At 40.3% G+C, this 19,171-nt stretch overlaps 1 protein-coding gene across 1 annotated transcript in view; it reads left to right on the forward strand.

Annotated features, from left to right (window-relative positions):
• Window positions 1-18,165: 18,165 nt before the first annotated feature.
• Window positions 18,166-19,171, forward strand: part of cdh13 (cadherin 13, H-cadherin (heart)) — a 496,790-nt gene continuing 495,784 nt past the window's right edge. The window contains exon 1 of the mRNA XM_038293940.1: window positions 18,166-18,435. Within this exon, the coding sequence (XP_038149868.1) occupies window positions 18,391-18,435 (45 nt within the window). The 5' untranslated portion in view covers window positions 18,166-18,390. The remainder of the gene's footprint in view (window positions 18,436-19,171) is intronic.

Here is a 19,171-nt window from a genome sequence, read left to right on the forward strand (position 1 = left end):
GAACTGAAGAGGGAGAGCTTTAAAAGGGGACAGAGACAGGAAGAGGGCTAATGAGAGAATTGAACACAGGTGAGAGCTGAACAGAAAACAGAGCAAGAGAAAGAGGACACAAGAGGGCAGCAGAGCATAACAAATGAAAAGCTGGAAGACAGGAACTAATAAGAAAACAACAACAAAATAATAAGCAAATAACTAGGAATAAAGAAACATGGTGAAAAGAAAACTAAACAATAGAAATCAAGGAGCAAAAGAAAAACATAACAGAAACAGAAACCTAACACCTTCTTAGACTGCTCTCTTCACACCTGCTCCCAATCTGCTCGTTAGTTCTCTCTTTGTTTATCCATCCATCCATTTTCTAACACGCTTATCCCAAGTAGGGTCGCGAGGGGTGCTGGTGTCTATCTCCTGCTGTCTACGGGCGAGAGGCGGGGTACACCCTTTACAGGTCGCCAGTCCATCGCAGGGCCTCTCTTTGTTCAGTCTACCATAAATACTTTCCTTGTGCAGTTCTTCAGTGCTGGTTCCTCGTCTTACTTCATCTTACCTCGTCTTTTCTCATCTTTCCCTGGCTACTCGTAATTGTTTTCCCCTGATCTCTCCATGATTTTGGTTTGTTTCAAATTTTTCATGTTGGATTTTTGGATTCATGCTTCAGTTGTTTGTCAACATTCAATTAAATCTTCAAGAAACTCACCTCTGCCTCCCTGCCTCTGCATTTGGGTCCCCAAACCTCAACCAAACCCTGACCCCTGAGAGAAAATTTCATTTAGGTATTTTTAACTAATTAAAATCAAGGGCGACCCGGATGTATATGTGGTTGCGCATGCTCAAATGAGCTGATGGTAGGGATCGTTCTACTGGTATGGATCAGGTAGTGACACAGGCAAACCTGTTCCTGGAAAACAACTTTATATCCTTCCATTTGTAACGAAGCTTGTGCGTGCAGTCAGCGCCAAGTTACAAAAGTTGTGAGACCTAGTGCCGAGGCTGCGCATGAGGTACATGCATGAGGTAAGTGCTCAGAGGAGGGTCACTTTTGGTGCCCTGTTTAATTTAATTCAATTCAGTTTATTTATATCATATTTATATTATTATTTATATTCAAAACACATGTCATCTAAAGGCAATCTACAGAGAAAAATCAACCAGATCATAAAGTCAAATCGATTCAAAGTTTTCTATCCAAGGAAAGCCAGATGATCGCATCGACTGTTCAATGCAGCAATATATAAGCCAAGCTTTATAGCCCTACTGTAATTAGAAATTACATCTTGCAGTAGTCAATGGGAGAAATAATAGCTATAGTCATGGGTTTATTAAGCAATTGTTAATTTGCAGAAGTACCATGTGAAAGCAAAAAAGGAAAAGAAAAGAAACTCAGCTTTTGCTCTGCACCAGATTAGTGGACCATTGGACTTTCTGGAGTAAATACCCCCTAATGTGTGACTGCTAGCAGAATGCTAGAGTTGATTGCAGAATGAATAGATGAGCTGCATAGTAATCGGAAGAACCTGTAGTGGCAGCTACCATAGAATTAGCAGAGCTTTGGTTTAATAATCATCTTCCCTTTTGTATATAATTGAAATGTATGTTAAAGCAAAGTTTTTCCCTTTGCATTTTCCCATTCCTCCCAGTTGGCTGTGAGTAGCATACAGCCTGGGAGAATTGTGGATTAAAGGGTCCTAATCTGAGACCCAGAAAGACTCTTGAGATATGAGCCATTAACCACTCCAGGATGCAAATGCGTTGCACTTTAACCACTAGGACACCACTTTACAACACCTGAGAAAGTTAAGATACAATTGATTACTCTTAAAAGGACGATAGAGACACAATAATCTGTAACAACACTCCTTACGAATCTTACTGTGTAGTAAAACTAGGGTCCAATGTTTCACCAATTTGTCTTTTAAACCTTACTTTTTTCTTAATTGCTGAAGCCCTTTTCTATCGAGACTTGTTTAATGTAAAAACATCCTTCACTTTAATTGGAACAATGCAATCAAAGAATACAAAACTTTAGAATGGAAGTAATCTACTAAATCACCTCGTGTTTAAGAGATGACAGCAGAAATGGAAGAGTAAATATGGCTAAAGGCTTTAGTAAAGTAGCCATGAAAGTGAACTATGTGTTTTCTTATGTCTCTTTGGTAACTGATTCATTTGAAAATATGCTTTCAAAGAAAATAAAAAAAGTGGTCAGACATCAATTACAGAGACCTTGAAAATATTGAAAATGAAGAGAAACTCAGCTCAATAAAATAAAATATATTAAATACTTCAATGCAGTTTAGGAAAATAATGGAAGGATTGGTTTTGCCAATTTTGCATTTGATGGCTGAATGATTATTCAGCTAATTTGTAAAAATGCCTATATTAACAAACGTCATGGATTGGGCTGGGATTAGGGTTAGAAAACTTAGGGCACCAAAGAACAATTTCTTTTTTCCATAAATTTAAAATTATTTATATTATAATATTACAAAAAAAAGACAAATTATGCATTCTTTTCCTCCCAAATCTCTGTGTAGCTCTGAGGATGGCCTGTACTCTCTTCGAGAGAGTTTCCTCTGCTGAGCAGTTTTTCCAAACTCAAATTAACAAAGTCCTATCTTAGGCATTGCATGGTAGAGGAGTGAGCGAGTGGGCCCGCAGTAATTAGTATTAGCAACAAAGAGCCTGAAATAATCCGATATTTTAATATGATGGTACTTTTAGGTATTTCTACAATACCTGAACATACAAGAAAAAATAAGATGCCTGATTTTCATGATAAATAACTGAGGTACCATTTGGCTAAATGATTACATTGAAGCAGGGCAGTTTGCATGAAATATTTTTGAAGACATCTGTAAACATCAAATGTAACAAATGATTATGACCCTGTCCTGATGGAATAGCTGGACAGCAACAGATTTCTCTGCAAATCAAGAAGCGATGATGTATGTCCCTTAAACACTATAGGAAGATATGGGGAATGCGTGCTCATGCTGACCACTGTTTTTAAGTGTGAAAGGAGACAAGAGAGTAAATACAGTGCAAGTGCACAAGTTTTTACTGCACATAAAGGATATATGACAATGTTATGATTTTACAAAATATCAATGCTGTAATAAAGGAGTAGCAGCTAGCAATGTAAATACTGAAGTCATAACAGTAAGCGCTGGCTTATATTCCTGTAGCAGTGTGTTGCAGTGAGCTTGTTGCAGGTATGATGCAGACGTTATTGATTTATATTCAATATTGAAGAGTGGTCTATGCTATGTTTATTCCACGCCACAATGCAAAAGGGGAAAATCACAAACTAGCTGTGGGTCTAGGTAAGAAAGTGGGGGCAAGTTTGTGTGACAGCGGAGGGATATGAGGGCGAAAAAGAGCAGGGATCCAGGTGGAAAGGGTCCCAGCGTTCTCGCGCACCTCGCTCTTCTAGCTGATCCATCTTCACGAGTCGTTTTCCGCCATGGCAGTCATACGAACAAACAAGCCGGTAAGGTACCAAACAGGAGACACATAGTGTAGAGCAGCTGTAGATTTGACCAATCAGAGGCCCCTGTCTGCGGTCACCTACAATTTGGGAGAAGTGCAGCAGAGTGTCTGCGAAGGGGGCTGGGATGTCCCTGCATTCACCGCGACACCTAAACAGATGACCTAGTTTGGAAGTATAAATTAGCGTTTAGCATCCAGTATGTAGGGTAGCTGCCAATGCTAGTATAAAAGCATTGTTGCGGTATTTTATATTTCACCTAAATTCAAATTATTATTTTATTTCCTTTTTGAAAGCTTTTATTCATAACATTTGTGGTTAGCATATAGCCTATCACTTCTTGTTTGTAGCTTCCCTTTTCTCAAATGAGGAGGGTAGAGTGAGGGGTTATAGGCTCTGATTGTCAGAATTAGCGACATGTACTGAATGATTGTATTAACAGGAAATTATACCCCTAATCCAACAAGTAAATGTGTGTCCTATTAAAAATAACAACAAAATAAAGAGAATACCAGTCACACTATAACCACTAGCCATTAGGCTAACTAGTATTTAAGTGGGTACAACCACCAGATGAAGTTTACAATTCCCCTGAAAAATACAGCCAGGCATCCTCGGAGCAGCACAGCCAGTTTCAAGACCTGATAGGGCAGTATGGTTGAGCATGGTGTCCCTGGGATGGAGCATCTGAATCAGACAGCCAAGCCAGACATTTCAGGAAGTAGTTGAAATTACAGAGGTTGTCCAGGCACCCCAGGGGCAGTAGATCCAGTCTGCAAAAAAAATCTACAGAGACAAAAGGATAAGCTAAGTTGGGGAGTGGGGTTAGGCACTAGGGGTCTTAATTGTGATAGTTTTTGAAAGTAGACAGGCAAGAAAAGATGAAGGCGACAGGGGAAGACATGCAGTCAACAGGCCAGGTAAAAGGCCTGTACTTATATAGCACTTTTTCAAAACAGAGGACTTGACCAAAGCACTTTACACACTCATTAGCCAATTTACTTGCACATTGATGATGGCAAGCTACATTGTAGCCACAGCTGCCCTGGGGCTCACTGACAGAAGCAAGGCTGAGGTACACTGCAGCCACCAGGCCCTCTGACCACCAGTAGTAGCCAATGCAGGTGAAATGTCTTGCCCAAGGACACAGCGACAATGAAAACCAGAGCCACGGCGTGAATCGACAAAGGCCTGCATAAATGCATTTTGAGGTTGAACTCTTCTCTACCATCGAACCCTGGTAAAGCCAAGTTTCCAAGAAGATGGTAAAACTGACAGCAGGAATCCACAGTGCTTCAAGAGCTTGGGTGGAGGTAATGAAGCTGACGATACAGCTCCACAGAGACACATGGATGAACCAGACCTCCAAATATGAAATGCAATGCATCCAACAATGGAGTCCCACAAAATTGCAACTAGTGAGCCAAAGGTAATCCAGGCAATAGTCAAAATGAACAGTGCCACAGACTCAAGTTAGGTGGTGGAAATGATAGTACAACAGACATGAAGCTCTACAGGACAACATAGCTCTCTGACAGATCCATGCTAGTGCCAATCAAAATCACCAGAGGTGATCCAAGATACAATCCAGGTCATACAGATTCTTAACAAAATTAGTGTTAGGTTGGGTTGGCATTAGTCAACGAAGAAAAACCTTAATTTAACATCTCTATTACATTTATTTGGGAGTAACAGATATTTTTAATAAAGCTTTGTTCTTCCAAATGGAAATTTATCTTTTATTTATTTACAACAAGTTATTTTCCCTCAAAACTTTTCCCCAGTCGGAAATAACATGAGTTTTTGCAATCAGTGTGAAAACTTGTTCTCTCCAATATATTTATTTTACTTTTCTTATCTTGAATTTAATAACAAAAATAATGAGTTCTCCACAGTAATCAGCCCTTAATGAAAACTTTTGGTATCTGTGTAAATGTACCATTTTTTTCTTTGTAATTTAATCAGTAGTGTAGATGTTGTAGGTCTGATTTACTAGTAATAAAACACACACACACATAGTTGTGTTTTCATGACATATGGGGACATTTCTTTGACTTAAATTCATTTTAAATTAACCCAGACCCTTACCAGGCCCTAACTCTAACTATTATCAACATATACCCAAACCTAACCCCAACTTAAGGAACAGAAAATTACAGTACTTTATATGACTGTGTAAACAAATTAGTGTCTCCAGTCGTTTAAACCCCCTTACATCCCAGACACACACAGTAAAACTGTAGGGGTTTTACTGTCCTTTCTGCAATGGTATTTCATTTATATTCCCAAAGCCTGAAAAGTAAATTGACATTTTTAGATAAATCTGCTAGAATTGAGAAAGAATAAACACAGTTTGGTGTTTTATATACTTCATTTGATATTGCCGTCTGGGTTGATCATTAAACCATAGGCTTTCACTGCACCTGGACTGGTTTGATTTGGAACAGTCACTGGTGATAAGTTGTCAGCTTCTTTTCTGATAAATGAATATGGCAGAGAAATTGTCTCGGAAAAGCAATTCTTCAGGCGTCACAACAGTTTTTGGCCTCATATTCCACTTCCATTGTTAAAGTAAAGTGTGGCTGCTTTTTTGGGAGATACAGAGACCCCCACCTGGTGATTTTGTTGAGCTACAGTAACCTTTTCCTAGACCCTGCTCAAGATGAATATATGCAGGAATCTGTCACTGCATTAAATACATTCTTCTGAAAGCTTAAAGGGGAAGGAAACAGACGGGTGGATGGAGAAGATTGGATGAAAGGCAGCAAACGTCTCCAAATGTTTCCATTATTACAGAGTTCAGTTGCTTCTCTTTGAAACGACAGACTCATCCATCTGTTTCACTCCCCATGATTTATTTGTGTGTTGGAGGTTAAGAGTACTTTGCATGAAGATTAAGTGTGCTTTGTGAAAGCTCTGCCCCTAAAGGAAGACTGATGGGTTCTTTTTATACATACCTGACCTTTTGGCCAAGAAGGAGAAATAGTTGGGTTTAAGTTAGGTAAAGATAGACAGGAAGGACTGCATTAAATTGAGGATCTAACTCAACCTCAACATTAAATTTAAACTCACAACAAACGTAGTTATTAAACCATTATCGAGATGTATCTCTTGGGACTGTGTCGGCTTGAACTTACATTTTATGCTTGTTGTTTTTACAGAAAGGTGAAATTATGTTTTTAAGATCTTTTATGCTGGCGAGACTAATCAGTGCTCTAGTTCAATAGCTATGCATTTCTAAATTAACTATCATCAGCACACATTAAGGAGGGCACAGACACACAGCATGAGTTTGGAGACTTTTTTGCCTTTTGAAAGAAATGCCTGATGAAATACACCTCTTGATCCAACATGCTATCAGCTCCATATTGTTTCAGGTAAAGGTATTACCAGTTAGGACTCAATTCAGTTTAATTCAATTCAAATCACTTTATTCATCTCAGAGAGAGATGTTTAAGGCTCAAATAGAGACAGGGAAATAAGCAAACCAAAGCAAAATGAGGACATTAATTAAAGTCTTTTATAAGGAAAAAATCCAAAACTACTTGTAAGGCTATTAAAATGTTGATTAATAAGTTCTCATATGGAGAGAAGCTAGCCACTGTAAAATATTTGTAAAACAATCTCACTTTTCAGACGGCATTTACATTTTTCCATAATAACTTTACTATGATTTGTAGCTCTGCTTATGGCAGTTCAGAACTGTTTAAGAACTTTTATTTCTAAATCATGTTTTTAGTATCTGGTTCAGGCTTTTCCTGCATTTCATTAATTCCTTCTGAGGGAAATTATACAGCAAATAACTGCAAACCAGAGTTTTGCCACTTTCTGTCATCAGTAAACTATTAAATGCTGCTTATGTCCATCCAGATATTCAGTAGCAGTACCCAGGAGTCATAAAATAAACTTTTATTCTGAGTAAAATGAAAAATCAGTATTTATTTTTACATCATGAAACAAGAAGATTAGCTTTATCAGAAGAAGAATGCTATTAGCATTATTGAAATGTAAAACAGGAAACTATTGACATTGACATTATGACTGAATTCTACCTTTTCTGTTTCTTTAAACAGAAAACAGTTTGGAACAGAGAAAAAACAAATATTTTCTCTTTTTTTAATAAATAAATAAATAAATAATAAAAGAAAGGCTGCCCTTTTCTCATTTTTAGAATTAAAAGATTGTTTTAGATATGCTTAATTCTTTTTTCATAATGCACTATTATCGTCCTTCTGGTGTTCGTTGTGAACAATTAGCCACCGTGGAAGTTTGTCTTTTTGGGGTATTTTGTAACAAACTCTTTACAATAAGGGTAAAGGTACAGAACAGCGTTCCATTCACTGCATGAAAAGTGGGATTTTCGTCAATATACGGCACTGTAGATTGTCGTGGAACTTCAGGTTAGCGGCAGTTTACGACAATTTGCAGGCTTCGCCGAAAACTCCCGTAAATTGTCAGAAATTGACGTGGACTCTCTTAGGCAGTGTTCCCCCCATGCCTCCCCCCCATGGAATTCTAGGGGAGGCTTTAACATGTAAATGAACATGCTGTGAGCTATACAAATGCAAACCAGGGTTGCAGGGGGGGTTTTACCCCAAGTGACATCTTTCTGGGTAAGAAAATCTCTGATACAAAGAGATCAGGCTCAGTATAGCCTCTTACATTTTAGCTTGAATTTATTTATTTAATTAAAGTATAGAGACCAAAACAGATCTTTAGCTGACAGAGCAATACATTTAGAGCAGTAATTATAAAAAAAAAAAAAATTGCATTTAAGATAAAAAATAAAATGTTGTCTGTCAATATGCTCAATTCACAATTACTTAAGTGGAAAAGTTTCATGAAATGAGTCTGAGATTATTTACTTTATAACATGGCGCATTATCCTGTTGGAAGTAGCCATGAGAAGATTGGTACACTGTGGTCATAAGGTCCGGCCAGGTCAAGATCCGCAATTGCAATCGCACCAAATTCCGGTTCGTCAAATTAAAATATAGCAGCAACAGATCGGTGACTAGAAATTATAGCACAATTCTTATATATATATATATATATATATATATATATATATATATATATATATATATATATATAAAAAAAACTGACACCGTTTATTTAAATGATTGGATCCAAACTATTGGTTATTCACCAACGAGGAAGCAGATTTCTCATCTCCATCAAAATATTTATTTTATACCGAGGGACTTAAACTTAAATCAAATCCATTCAAAAGAAACTTCTTATACAGGAATGAAAAGAGATGCTGAGTTTGGAAGTAGTGAACAAGTTCATTAAAAAAAAAGCAGTTTTGAATTATCCTTATCCCCGTTACAAAAATCTACAAAAATATATATATATATTTGGGCAGAAACTGAACATATGCTGGATGATGATGGGATTTTTTTAATATGTCACATTAAATTAAGCGCTCACAGGGTTCATACAGGAATGAGTGACTCTAATTTAATGCTATTTTAATGCTATTTGAAATTATTTTAATGCCATCAACAAGAACCATGTACACAAGTTATTAGTGTACATGAAATATGAAGGAGCTGCAAGCAGAGTTCCATGACTCCTGTATGTATGTAAACACACACACATACACACACACACACATATATACGTATATATATATATCCTCTAGCTTTTTCTCCGCCTGGAGCGATATAATATATCTGACGAAATTGTTTTTATAAGCATTTTTTATTAAAGAATTATAAATACTTCGATAAACATATTTAAATAATTTTAGTGCCAATTAAGGCCTTGATAAAAAAAAAAAAAAAGAATGATTTTTTAATTATTTTTATTGATCCGCGGACACCCTGGTTCATCTCGCGCATGCTCTGTACGATCTCCAAGAAACTCAGAGCGGCGGGGCTGGATCCACAGTGGAGGATGTATGCTTTGCTTTTTGCAGGCGGTCTGGAGCGGAGTATGTGGGATTTCGGGGTAAAACTCCTCTTGGACGCGATGGCGACTCTGCATCGAACAAGACGAACTCAAAGAAGAGATGCTAGTGGTAAATATATGTTCGATTACTGCCTGCTAAGCTAAAAGCGGCCTAGCCTGAGCTACGGCTAATAGCGGCTAATAGTAGCCTTGCAAGAACAAGCTTTATTAAAGTGTATTTTTTGTGATTTACAGGAAGCAGTACGCCGTCTTCACAACTCGGAGACTAATTGCAGGCGCTATGAACCGGAGCAAGGGTAAGATTTAAAGAATATGCTTTCATTCTGCGGTAAAAGGCAATGGATACGGATAGATACCGATCATAGCTTTACATTTTGTTTTCACAGACCTCCTATTTGCTCGGAGCCATACAGCAAGTCCAGATTTGCACGATGTTGATAAAGACGACATTGTGTGTAAGTGACTTGTTTTAATGTTTTCTCCTTCCTTGTTACTGTGACATGTGTTTGATTTTTTATTTATACCACTCTCATTTAATTGTTTTCCAGCTGCCTGTAAGACGTATTTTCAGACGGTACGCAGGAGCTTCAGATATACGCTGCCAGCCAACACGCTGCGTGCGGAGGCTATCTGCTCGGAGTCGGGCCAGAAGAAAGAGGGTAAGACTTTATTTGGTGACTATTTTTCAGATGCATTAATAGATGTGTTGTGTCCATACGCAGTGCGCTGATTCATTGTTTTTTTTTTTTCAGCTGCTGAAAGCGAGGCAGAGTGTGCTAGCAGATGAGGAAGTGGAACTCTGGAAGTCCGCCTTCCTCGGCGGTGTCTCTGGATGGATTGTACGGTCGCCGCCATTTCGTAGGCCGGATCTCACTGAACTCTGTGTTAAGCTGCAGTCCCGGTTAGAAGCGATGCCGAAGTACAGGGCCACGCACAGTAGGCGTCTGCACATCGGACCTGCCTCGGAGGGAATGCTGCCAGTTACCTCCAACCCCGAGGAAGCAAACGGACCGTTCACGGAGTTTTAATTTTTAGAAACGCATGTGTTTGGATATGCGTTGTATATAGTTGTGTGTGTTTTAATAAAGCTCTTTCTAAGATCCTATGGGACTTCAAGATCCAGACTGACAAACAGGTGATGGCTAACCAACCAAACATCGTGTTGATCGACAAACAGCAGAAGAAGGCAGTAGTGATAGATGTGGCAATCCCAAGCGACAGCAACATCAAGAAGAAAGAACACGAGAAGCTTGAGAAATACCAAGGACTGAAGGAGGAGCTAGAAAAGATGTGGAAAGTAAGAGCAGCAGTGGTGCCAGTGGTAATTGGAGCACTGGGGGCTGTGACCCCCAAACTGGGAGAGTGGCTACAGCAGATTCCAGGTAAAACATCAGAGGTCTCTGTCCAGAAGAGCGCAGTCCTAGGAACAGCTAAGATACTGCGCAGAACCCTCAAACTCCCAGGCCTCTGGTAGAGGACCCGAGCTTGAGGATGACACATACCACCCCACGAGGGGTGAGAAAACAGTTTTTTTTTTTTATATGAATAAATATATATATGTAAATTTATATGTAAATATATATATATGCCAACCAATCACGAGCGACTTTACTTGTTTAAAAAGAAGTGGTTCCGTCCAATACTCAGTAAGAAAATTAAAGCCTGGCGTGGCCACGCGTGGTTTTGCTGCCAATCACGAGCGATTTTACTTGTTTGAGAATAGTGGTTTCAGCCAATACTGAGAAGGTTATTCAAGCCAGACTTGGCCAGCCGCGCGGGTTTGCTGTATTCATATGCTAATTAGGGCCATTAGTACAGCTGATCGCTCTCCACATACGTCATGGTACGTTTCCGACAATTTGTGGCACGACAAACGCGGACAAGCACGGGTTGCAAATTGTCGGAAACTGACGAAAATCAGGCAGATCTGCGGGAGTTTACGGGGGTTAACGGGGACGAAAATCTCACTTTTCATGCAGTGATTAAAAGATTTAGGGGGTGGTATAAAGTCCCGCCAAGAACCGCTGCCTGCTATAATGTGTCATGGGTATTTTTTGTGCCACTAACCTCACCGCACAACAACCAGTGTAAGGGCATAGTGCAACAGATGTGCAGTGTTTAAATCTCAGAACTGCTTGTTCAATAACTGTCTGGTGCACACTAAACTGTGAGAAACTCTTCTCCACTGCTGGCATGCTCCTAGCTGGGTCATATTTTTTCTCCATCAAGGTCCTAAATATACTGCAATACACCTATGTTAGCCAAACAGCCACCAAGTCTACCTCACTAGCTTTATTTCCTGATATTTGCAGAGTTACAATGAGTTGACTTAATGGAAGTATGTCCTTCAGATTGCATAGCCCACATCCATCATTGTAAATTCACTAAGGGATTGTAATTAGGTAGATGTAATGCATCTAGTTTCATTCTACTGGCTTTGCCAATTAAAAGAAAGGGTTACATGCACAAATCTGCCAATCTGAAGTTTATTTATAGTCTTGTGTAATGACTGTATATGGTTATTAATGTTTTTAAAAAAATCAGTGAAAATGACTATTTAATAAGAAATTCACAAAAAAGTAATTTTAGAGATGTCAAACAAGTTGAAGTAAAGTAAAATAGTAAAATCACAGGAAAGGTCTACTTTTGTAGAACGTGTCAAAAGTGTACTGGACTGTGCCAGATGGTGCCAAATGCAGAACACGGCAGTATTTCTTTATTGAAATATCTGCCACTTCTTTTTTCTATATTAAAACTTTTTTTCCCGAAACCATAGCAGCTATGATTATACTTACATTTCTGGGATGTCCTAAGTTTTAACCACCATTTGATACCAACAATTTAACAATACAGTTTGTATTCACTCAGAAAAACACACTTAGTATGGGGCATGCTATTCTAGCACAACCTTTAGAAGAACCCCTTATGTCATGATTTTACTAAGGTTCAGACCAAAATGCAGAAAACCTAACAGGGAGATCAGGGAAGAGATTTAACAGGTTTTTTTAGGAGATAATACAGGGAGAAGTGTTACTCTGAGCACCGCTCAACCGGAACTGAAAAGTGAGGGGAAGACACAGCGGTTAGTTCAGGCTCAGTGGGAAATTTGACTCGTGAACTTGGAGAAGAGGATTTGGTTGCTGACTCACGTTTCCAGAGAAGTTGATGAATACTTGACTCCAGTCTGTATGCTGTAGTTCCAGTGTTTGTCTGATTCGGTGAAGGGCGGAACAGGGTTTACCCAGAATGCGGTTGTTAATAGGAGAACGGAGAAAACTGACTGCCACTCAGATTTCCTGCGGTACTTGAACGGGTCGTAGTGGAGATTAATCTCTTTCTCAGTGGAAAGCTCAAACGATCTCTTGGGAAAAGTGGATCCAAACCTCTTGTTTGAACCCCAGTTCAGTTTGTAGCTCAGTTGATCCTTCCAGGGAGAGTAGGTCAGGTCAGTAGCAGGATGACTTCCTGCCGAGAGGCAAAAGACAAACAATGTTAAAACTCAGGTTGACAAGAGCTCAGTTTGACTCAGCAAAACTCAGCTTGGCTAGAGTACCCAAAACTGGCAAACACTCTGGCCCGAGGTAGTGGCAGTCAGCAGCTTAAGAACACTCCACAGATAATGAGGCAACGAGCTGCAGGTGTGCAAGGAGGCCCAATGAGGACGGGGCACCACCTGGTGGAGGAAAAAAGGAAACATGGAAACAACCCACAAAAACTGGATTCCTGACACCTTAGAGCACAGGATGTTAAAGTTGATTTGGTTCTAGATCTTAAACATTTATACAACACTCTTGTCGTCGAGTGCCCCTAGGCAACAAATAAATCCTTTCATAACTCTTTCTATCATAAATATATAATGAAAGATGTTCTTTTTCCAATTGAAACATCAAAATAAGTGGTCCTCCTAATTGTCAATCATTCTGGTGATGTGTTTACATAAAGCCGTCCTAGGTGCTCGTTTTCACAAACGGTTGGAGAGTCTGACATAGTGGAAAAATTGCTAATCTTCTTTTGAAAAGTAAGCTTGTATGAGCAATGCAAACAACAACTTTTAAACAGAGCATGCATGGGCTTGTACATGCTCTCACATGCGTTTAATAAACGTTCCCTACCGGGAATGGGTATAGGATTGTGCATGTGTTTTTTTTTTTTTTTAAGTGTAGAAGAAGGAACAATGTAAAAAGTTGTTCTTATATTTCCAGACATGGAACTTCAGTCATCTACTAATCCCCAATCAGACCTGAAGCTTTTCTATGGGTAAGATGCAGTAATTTTGTTGTTGGCCTCTCATTACACTGTATCACTATATTGCATACCTGGAAGGTAAAACTCTGAGCACAAGTGCAACTGGAGTGACCCTTGGGTTTCTTCTATTCAGCTTTCTCTTCGGTTCCAGAACTAGCACTCTCTTTCCAACCTTCACATTCTTTAAGGCCACACACTGTCTCAACACCCAGCCAACCTCTGTCTGTGTCACTCTCACTCTTGCCTGTCCAGGTTGCCCTCTTACTGGCCCCTTCAATCTGCAACTCGTCTAGTCTGCCAGAGCTGGTCACTGACTTCTTACCTCCAAGCCCAGGAAAAATGTTATTGAGCTGCCAAAGATTCAAATTACAAATTCTAGTTAGTTATTTAATAAATGTTTCAACATATTGCTGCTGATGGAGTCTTGTTGGCTAAGGAAAATGAACTTCATTTTATAAGATGTTGCCAACGCTAGAAATGAAAGTCAGTGTGGTCTGTAGAAAAATCTATTATTTTGACCCACCCTTTCAGCAAATGGCCTTCTAAGTTAGACTGTCAGTAGCTGTCCACCTAGCCTTGGCTCTGATTAATGTGAGGAGTAAAGACATCTACACTTTACTTAATTTAACAGAACTGTACTTCAACATCGAACCCCCTGGATAATACACTGCCACATATTCCTCCGTTCCCCACCATGCAAATGTTGGGTTGCGATAGGTGTTCTCCACCATTGCAGGTAACACCAGCTTGGCAGGTGGTAGACTGTTTAGTTTGGTACAGTCATGTTTCCAGGTGGCGAAATAGGGTGTTACTTGTCTGCACCAGGTTGCATTAATCCATTCATTACGTTGTTAAAAATCCTTTCAACTATGCAACTATTATTTGCTGCAAAGTCAGTCTTTGGGACCGCCAACAGTCCATCAGGGGTAGGGACACGTTGAACATAAAAACTAGAGTAATTAGGACCTTTTAATCCATCTGGCGATCGGGTAACCACTTCAGGGAAATGGAAGTAAGCGAGGAGACCGGTGGCAGGTATTCATGGGAAATATTTGTTCAGACATGCCTCGTATTCTATTACTTGGGAGGCAAAATGTGTTTGGGTAAAAATATCATGGAACATAAGAGAAAGTGCATTGTAGTTCTGGTTGGTGCAGGTGATATAGATGTTCCAGACAAAGGCATGCAGCTTATTAAACTTGGTTTTCCTACACTGTTTTTCTTCTGGAGTCTTGAAAGCAGCCCAGTAGACTACTATCTTTGGGGTATTTTTCCGTGATGGACCCAGCGGGTCTCCAGAAACTCACATTTTGGCAGCAAAACCCAGCAGCCAGCTGGTCTGTACGGTTTAGGGTGAGTCACTTCAGAGTCATCTAGTCACAGTGCCCCTCCAGAGTGCCGTGGTCAGGGTGAATCTAGTTTCATCGGATGGCGCAGTGAACTGAGGTGGTTAGAATGTGGATCCTAATGATAACCCCTTCATCCATTACATCATGGCACTCCAGGAACTTCTGCATGTTGGTGCAAGCTAATCTTTTACAGTCTTCAAAATACTACCTTCTCTTCTGCTGATCGGTCCGAATCTGTGTGGCAAATATATATAAGCTTGATCAACAAAAAAGTAGGCCTTGGATGTGGGGTACATTGGGTCTGATTGTGGGCTTTTTAATGAAATAAAGCCCGGTGGTAACTTTTAAAAGGGGTCAACATAAGGTATTTCATTCCAGTCGTTACATCCAATTTCAATTCTTAAATTGTACTTTTATACTGAAATATCTGTTTGTATGCACTAACCTTAGAGTGGCCTTTGGACTCATTCAGTATCACCATTCAATATCAATATCACCATATTTAAGCCAGCAATTTCAAGTATGATTTAATTTTGCCCGCTCTGGCTGTGGAGATTGTTGGTTCGAAGGATGGACGGGTTGGTGGGCAAAGCTTTAGAACCATGCTTTAAAACCACACCTTTATCAATCTTTTTCAGGTTTTTACCTTTTCATGAACTACTCTGTCTAACTCCTGGGATATCCAACGACCTGAAGCTAGGACTCTAGCTCTGACACCCTCGCCTCTAAAGATACAAAAATACTACATTTATTACATCTGCCATTATTGCCAAATAAGTTAGAGGAGTAACTGAACATCTGACAGAGAAGGCAGGGGGACATTCATATATATATATATATATTTCTCTCAGTGACGGCTGGCCAATAGAGGGTGCTAGGGCGCAACCCCTCCCACCCAATGACCTTGATTAAGACATAAATTTAAATTCAATTACAAAATTAATATATTTCGAAATGTATTGATATATATACTTTGTAAAAAGATAAATACTTAATCTTTAATGACGACTAAAGCTGTTTCCTTTTTTGTTGGATTGGTCACGTAATTCTGCCCTAGGGCGCAAAAAGCTTTCTAAAGAAAATCAAAAATTTTGGGAACAAATCCGACTCAGCCAGGGGATGGCAGGCTACATAAACTGACGGAGCGGCATGTGAGGATGATGAAGCACATAGTGTTAAGAGGTTGTCAACTTTATCAGACTCAATCACTACAGACCTCCAAACTGCATGTTGCCTTCAGATTAGCTCAAGAACACTGAGCAGAGAGCTTCATGGAATGGGCTTCCATGTCATTGTTTTTCAGGAACTAGACCTGGCCCCTTAGTTATTCATTTGGGAAAATCCCATGCTCCCAAGTTTGTGGGAACAGTTTGGAGTTGGCCCCTTCCTCTTCCAACATGACTGTGCACCAGTGCACAAAGCAAAGTCTATGAAGACATGGATGGTAGAGTCTGGTGTAGATGAACTTGACTGGCCTGCACATAGTCATGACCTCAAACCGAAAGAATATCTTAACGATTAATTAAAGATAAATTAGAGCGGAGATTGAGAGCCTTCTCCTCCAACATCTGTGTGTGACCTCACATACGGATTTCCGAAAGAATGGTCAAAAAATCCCATAAACACACTCCTAAATCTTGTGGAAAGCTTTTTAAGAAGACTTGAATTTGTTTAGCTGCAAAGGGTGGAGTGATGAGTTGAACCTCTTTGGATTAGGGATATAATTTAAAGGAATAGTACACCCAAAACATGATTAGCCTTCATTTTCTACTCACCCCCATGCTGAACAACACTCTGGAGTACTTTTTTGATGTCTCAAAGGCATCTGGAGATCTGGGAGGCTTCTTGCTGTCTGCTGACATTCAAATAATGAGGTCCATGGCGCCCGAGGCAGAAAGGTCCATAAAAGTCCACAAAAAACGTGTCAATATTCCTCCATACTGCTCGTCCAATGTATTCCAAGTTTCCTGAGTGGGTAGCATCCAGAATTTACTCGAAACGAAGTCATTTAGAATGTTTTTAGAGCATAAACAGTAGTGTATAGGATTTCCTGAAAGCGCGCACATGCGCGATCACGACGCTACGGAAGCCGGCAGACCAAACCAGCGCATTCAGCTCGGCAAAGAACTCATGCTCTTCCTCAACACTGAAGTCCTCAGACATTTTTCTTTCGTTGTTTCTTTCTTTGCACAGGTAAACAGCACATTTCTTCTTCTACGCCGGCATTATTGGCAGAGCAGACGCTGAATGCGCACTTTCATCTGGTTTGGTCTGCCGGCTTCCGTAGCGTCGTGAACGCGCATGTTCGCGTTTTCAGGAAGTCGTATACACTACTGTTTATGCTCTAAAAACATTCTAAATGACTTCGTTGCGAGTAAATTCTGGATGCTACCCACTCAGGACACTTGGAATACATTGGACGAGCAGTATGGAGGAATATTGACACGTTTTTTGTGGACTTTTATGGACCTTTCTGCCTCGGGCAAAATAGACCTCCATTATTTGAATGTCAGCAGACAGCAAGAAGCCTCCCAGATCTCCAGATGCATTTGAGATATCAAAAAAGTACTCCAGAGTGTTGTTCAGCATGGGGGTGAGTAGAAAATGAAGGCTAATCATGTTTTGGGTGTACTATTCCTTTAAGCATATATTCCAGTCAAAGTTGATGAGGTTTTAGGGGTCAGGGTTGTGTTTTTATGTGTGTATTATATCTATATATATAGGGATTTGTAAGTATTTAGAAGTGACTTGAGCCATAAAAAATGTCAAAATGTTGTCAAATTATTTGAAATAAGTTTTTCAGGAGACAACTCATGATTCATGTTTTTCAAAATTATTTCAAGTGGTTCCGAGTCTTATGCAGATTAACATCCTCAGGTTAATATAAATAGGAATACTCAGGATGCCTCTCAGGCTTTGTTCTGCTCACCTACATAATCTATAGGAACAAAGGCTACATCAGGATATCATGAGAATCATTTGCTTTAGAACAGAGTCAATATCTTGGACTGATCAATTAACACCAAACCTGCCGCAGATCATTCAGAAAGTTGAGAACGTGTCTGCCCTCCAGACGTACTGAAAATGAAGACGCTGACCCTCATATAGGAAGGAGCCCCCCCTCCTCTCTCTCTATCTCTCCCCTCTCTCTCTCCCTGTCCTTCTCATAAATCCGTTGGTCGTAGTCTCGCCTTCACATCCAGCGCTTTGCCATCAGACTGCAGTTGTTGCCTATTTGTGGGAAGTTGCTGGCTGTTCGCAGCAAAAGCCTCTTCTCTCCCCCCCGACCTTCTGACCGCCGGACAGAGGAATTATGAGCAGGGCTGACCCAGCCTCTAACACCCTGCCTTGAATCATTCTGTGTTTCCCCCACCGAAACGACCCGAACCGAGCATGGACGCTAGACTCTGCTTCCTTCTGACTTTTCTCCTCCAGCAGGTAGGACAGAAAGATGCGCGCGCGCGTCTCCCCGGCTTCTCTTTGATGTTATCAGCGCTGCTGAGGTCTGTTAAGTTTTGCGTCTGTTCCAGCGTCCGTCAGACCGTCCGCGTGCAGTCAGAGTTCATCTGCACAGCTGTCAGCTCAGCCACCGAGTTTGGGGTGAACAGTGTCGGCTTTGGCAATACTCTGCGTTCCACTCACTTTCAGGAAAGCCTCACATTTCAACAAAAAAGAGAGAGAGGACATAAAACAGACTAGAGAGGAAAAGGGGGACTGGGCAAAGAGTGCAGGCTGTTCCTAATGTCTGTGTGCAAATCACGGCTTCTGCTCTTGTCTCCAGCCGCATCTACATTCCGCTCAGCCTCCAGCTTGAGCGGTTCTTTGGGTCTGCGAGGGTGTGAGTGTGAAGGAAGGAGCAGAGGAGCAGAGGAGAGGAGAGGAGGGAGGCCACCCTGCTCTGTTATTCTGTCTCCCTCTCTATGTCGCTCAGTCTCATGCTCTCTGGAGATATTTCATAAAAGCAGATGATGGAGCATGTTTGATCGGACTTTAAGCTGCTCAGGAAAAGCTGTTCTGCCAGCAGGTCTCTGAAGAAATATTAGAAACACTCAGGTTACAGAATCACATTGTTGGTCTTTTTTCAGCTTTAACATCCTCATCGTCACTAAACTGTGCATTGGCTCTAAAAGAGGGGAAGCAGATACATATGATCCCCCCCTTCCCAGACTGATAT

This window comes from Cyprinodon tularosa, unplaced genomic scaffold (assembly GCF_016077235.1).
Source record: "Cyprinodon tularosa strain WSP-4 unplaced genomic scaffold, ASM1607723v1 ctg332, whole genome shotgun sequence".
Classification (NCBI taxonomy): domain Eukaryota; kingdom Metazoa; phylum Chordata; class Actinopteri; order Cyprinodontiformes; family Cyprinodontidae; genus Cyprinodon; species Cyprinodon tularosa.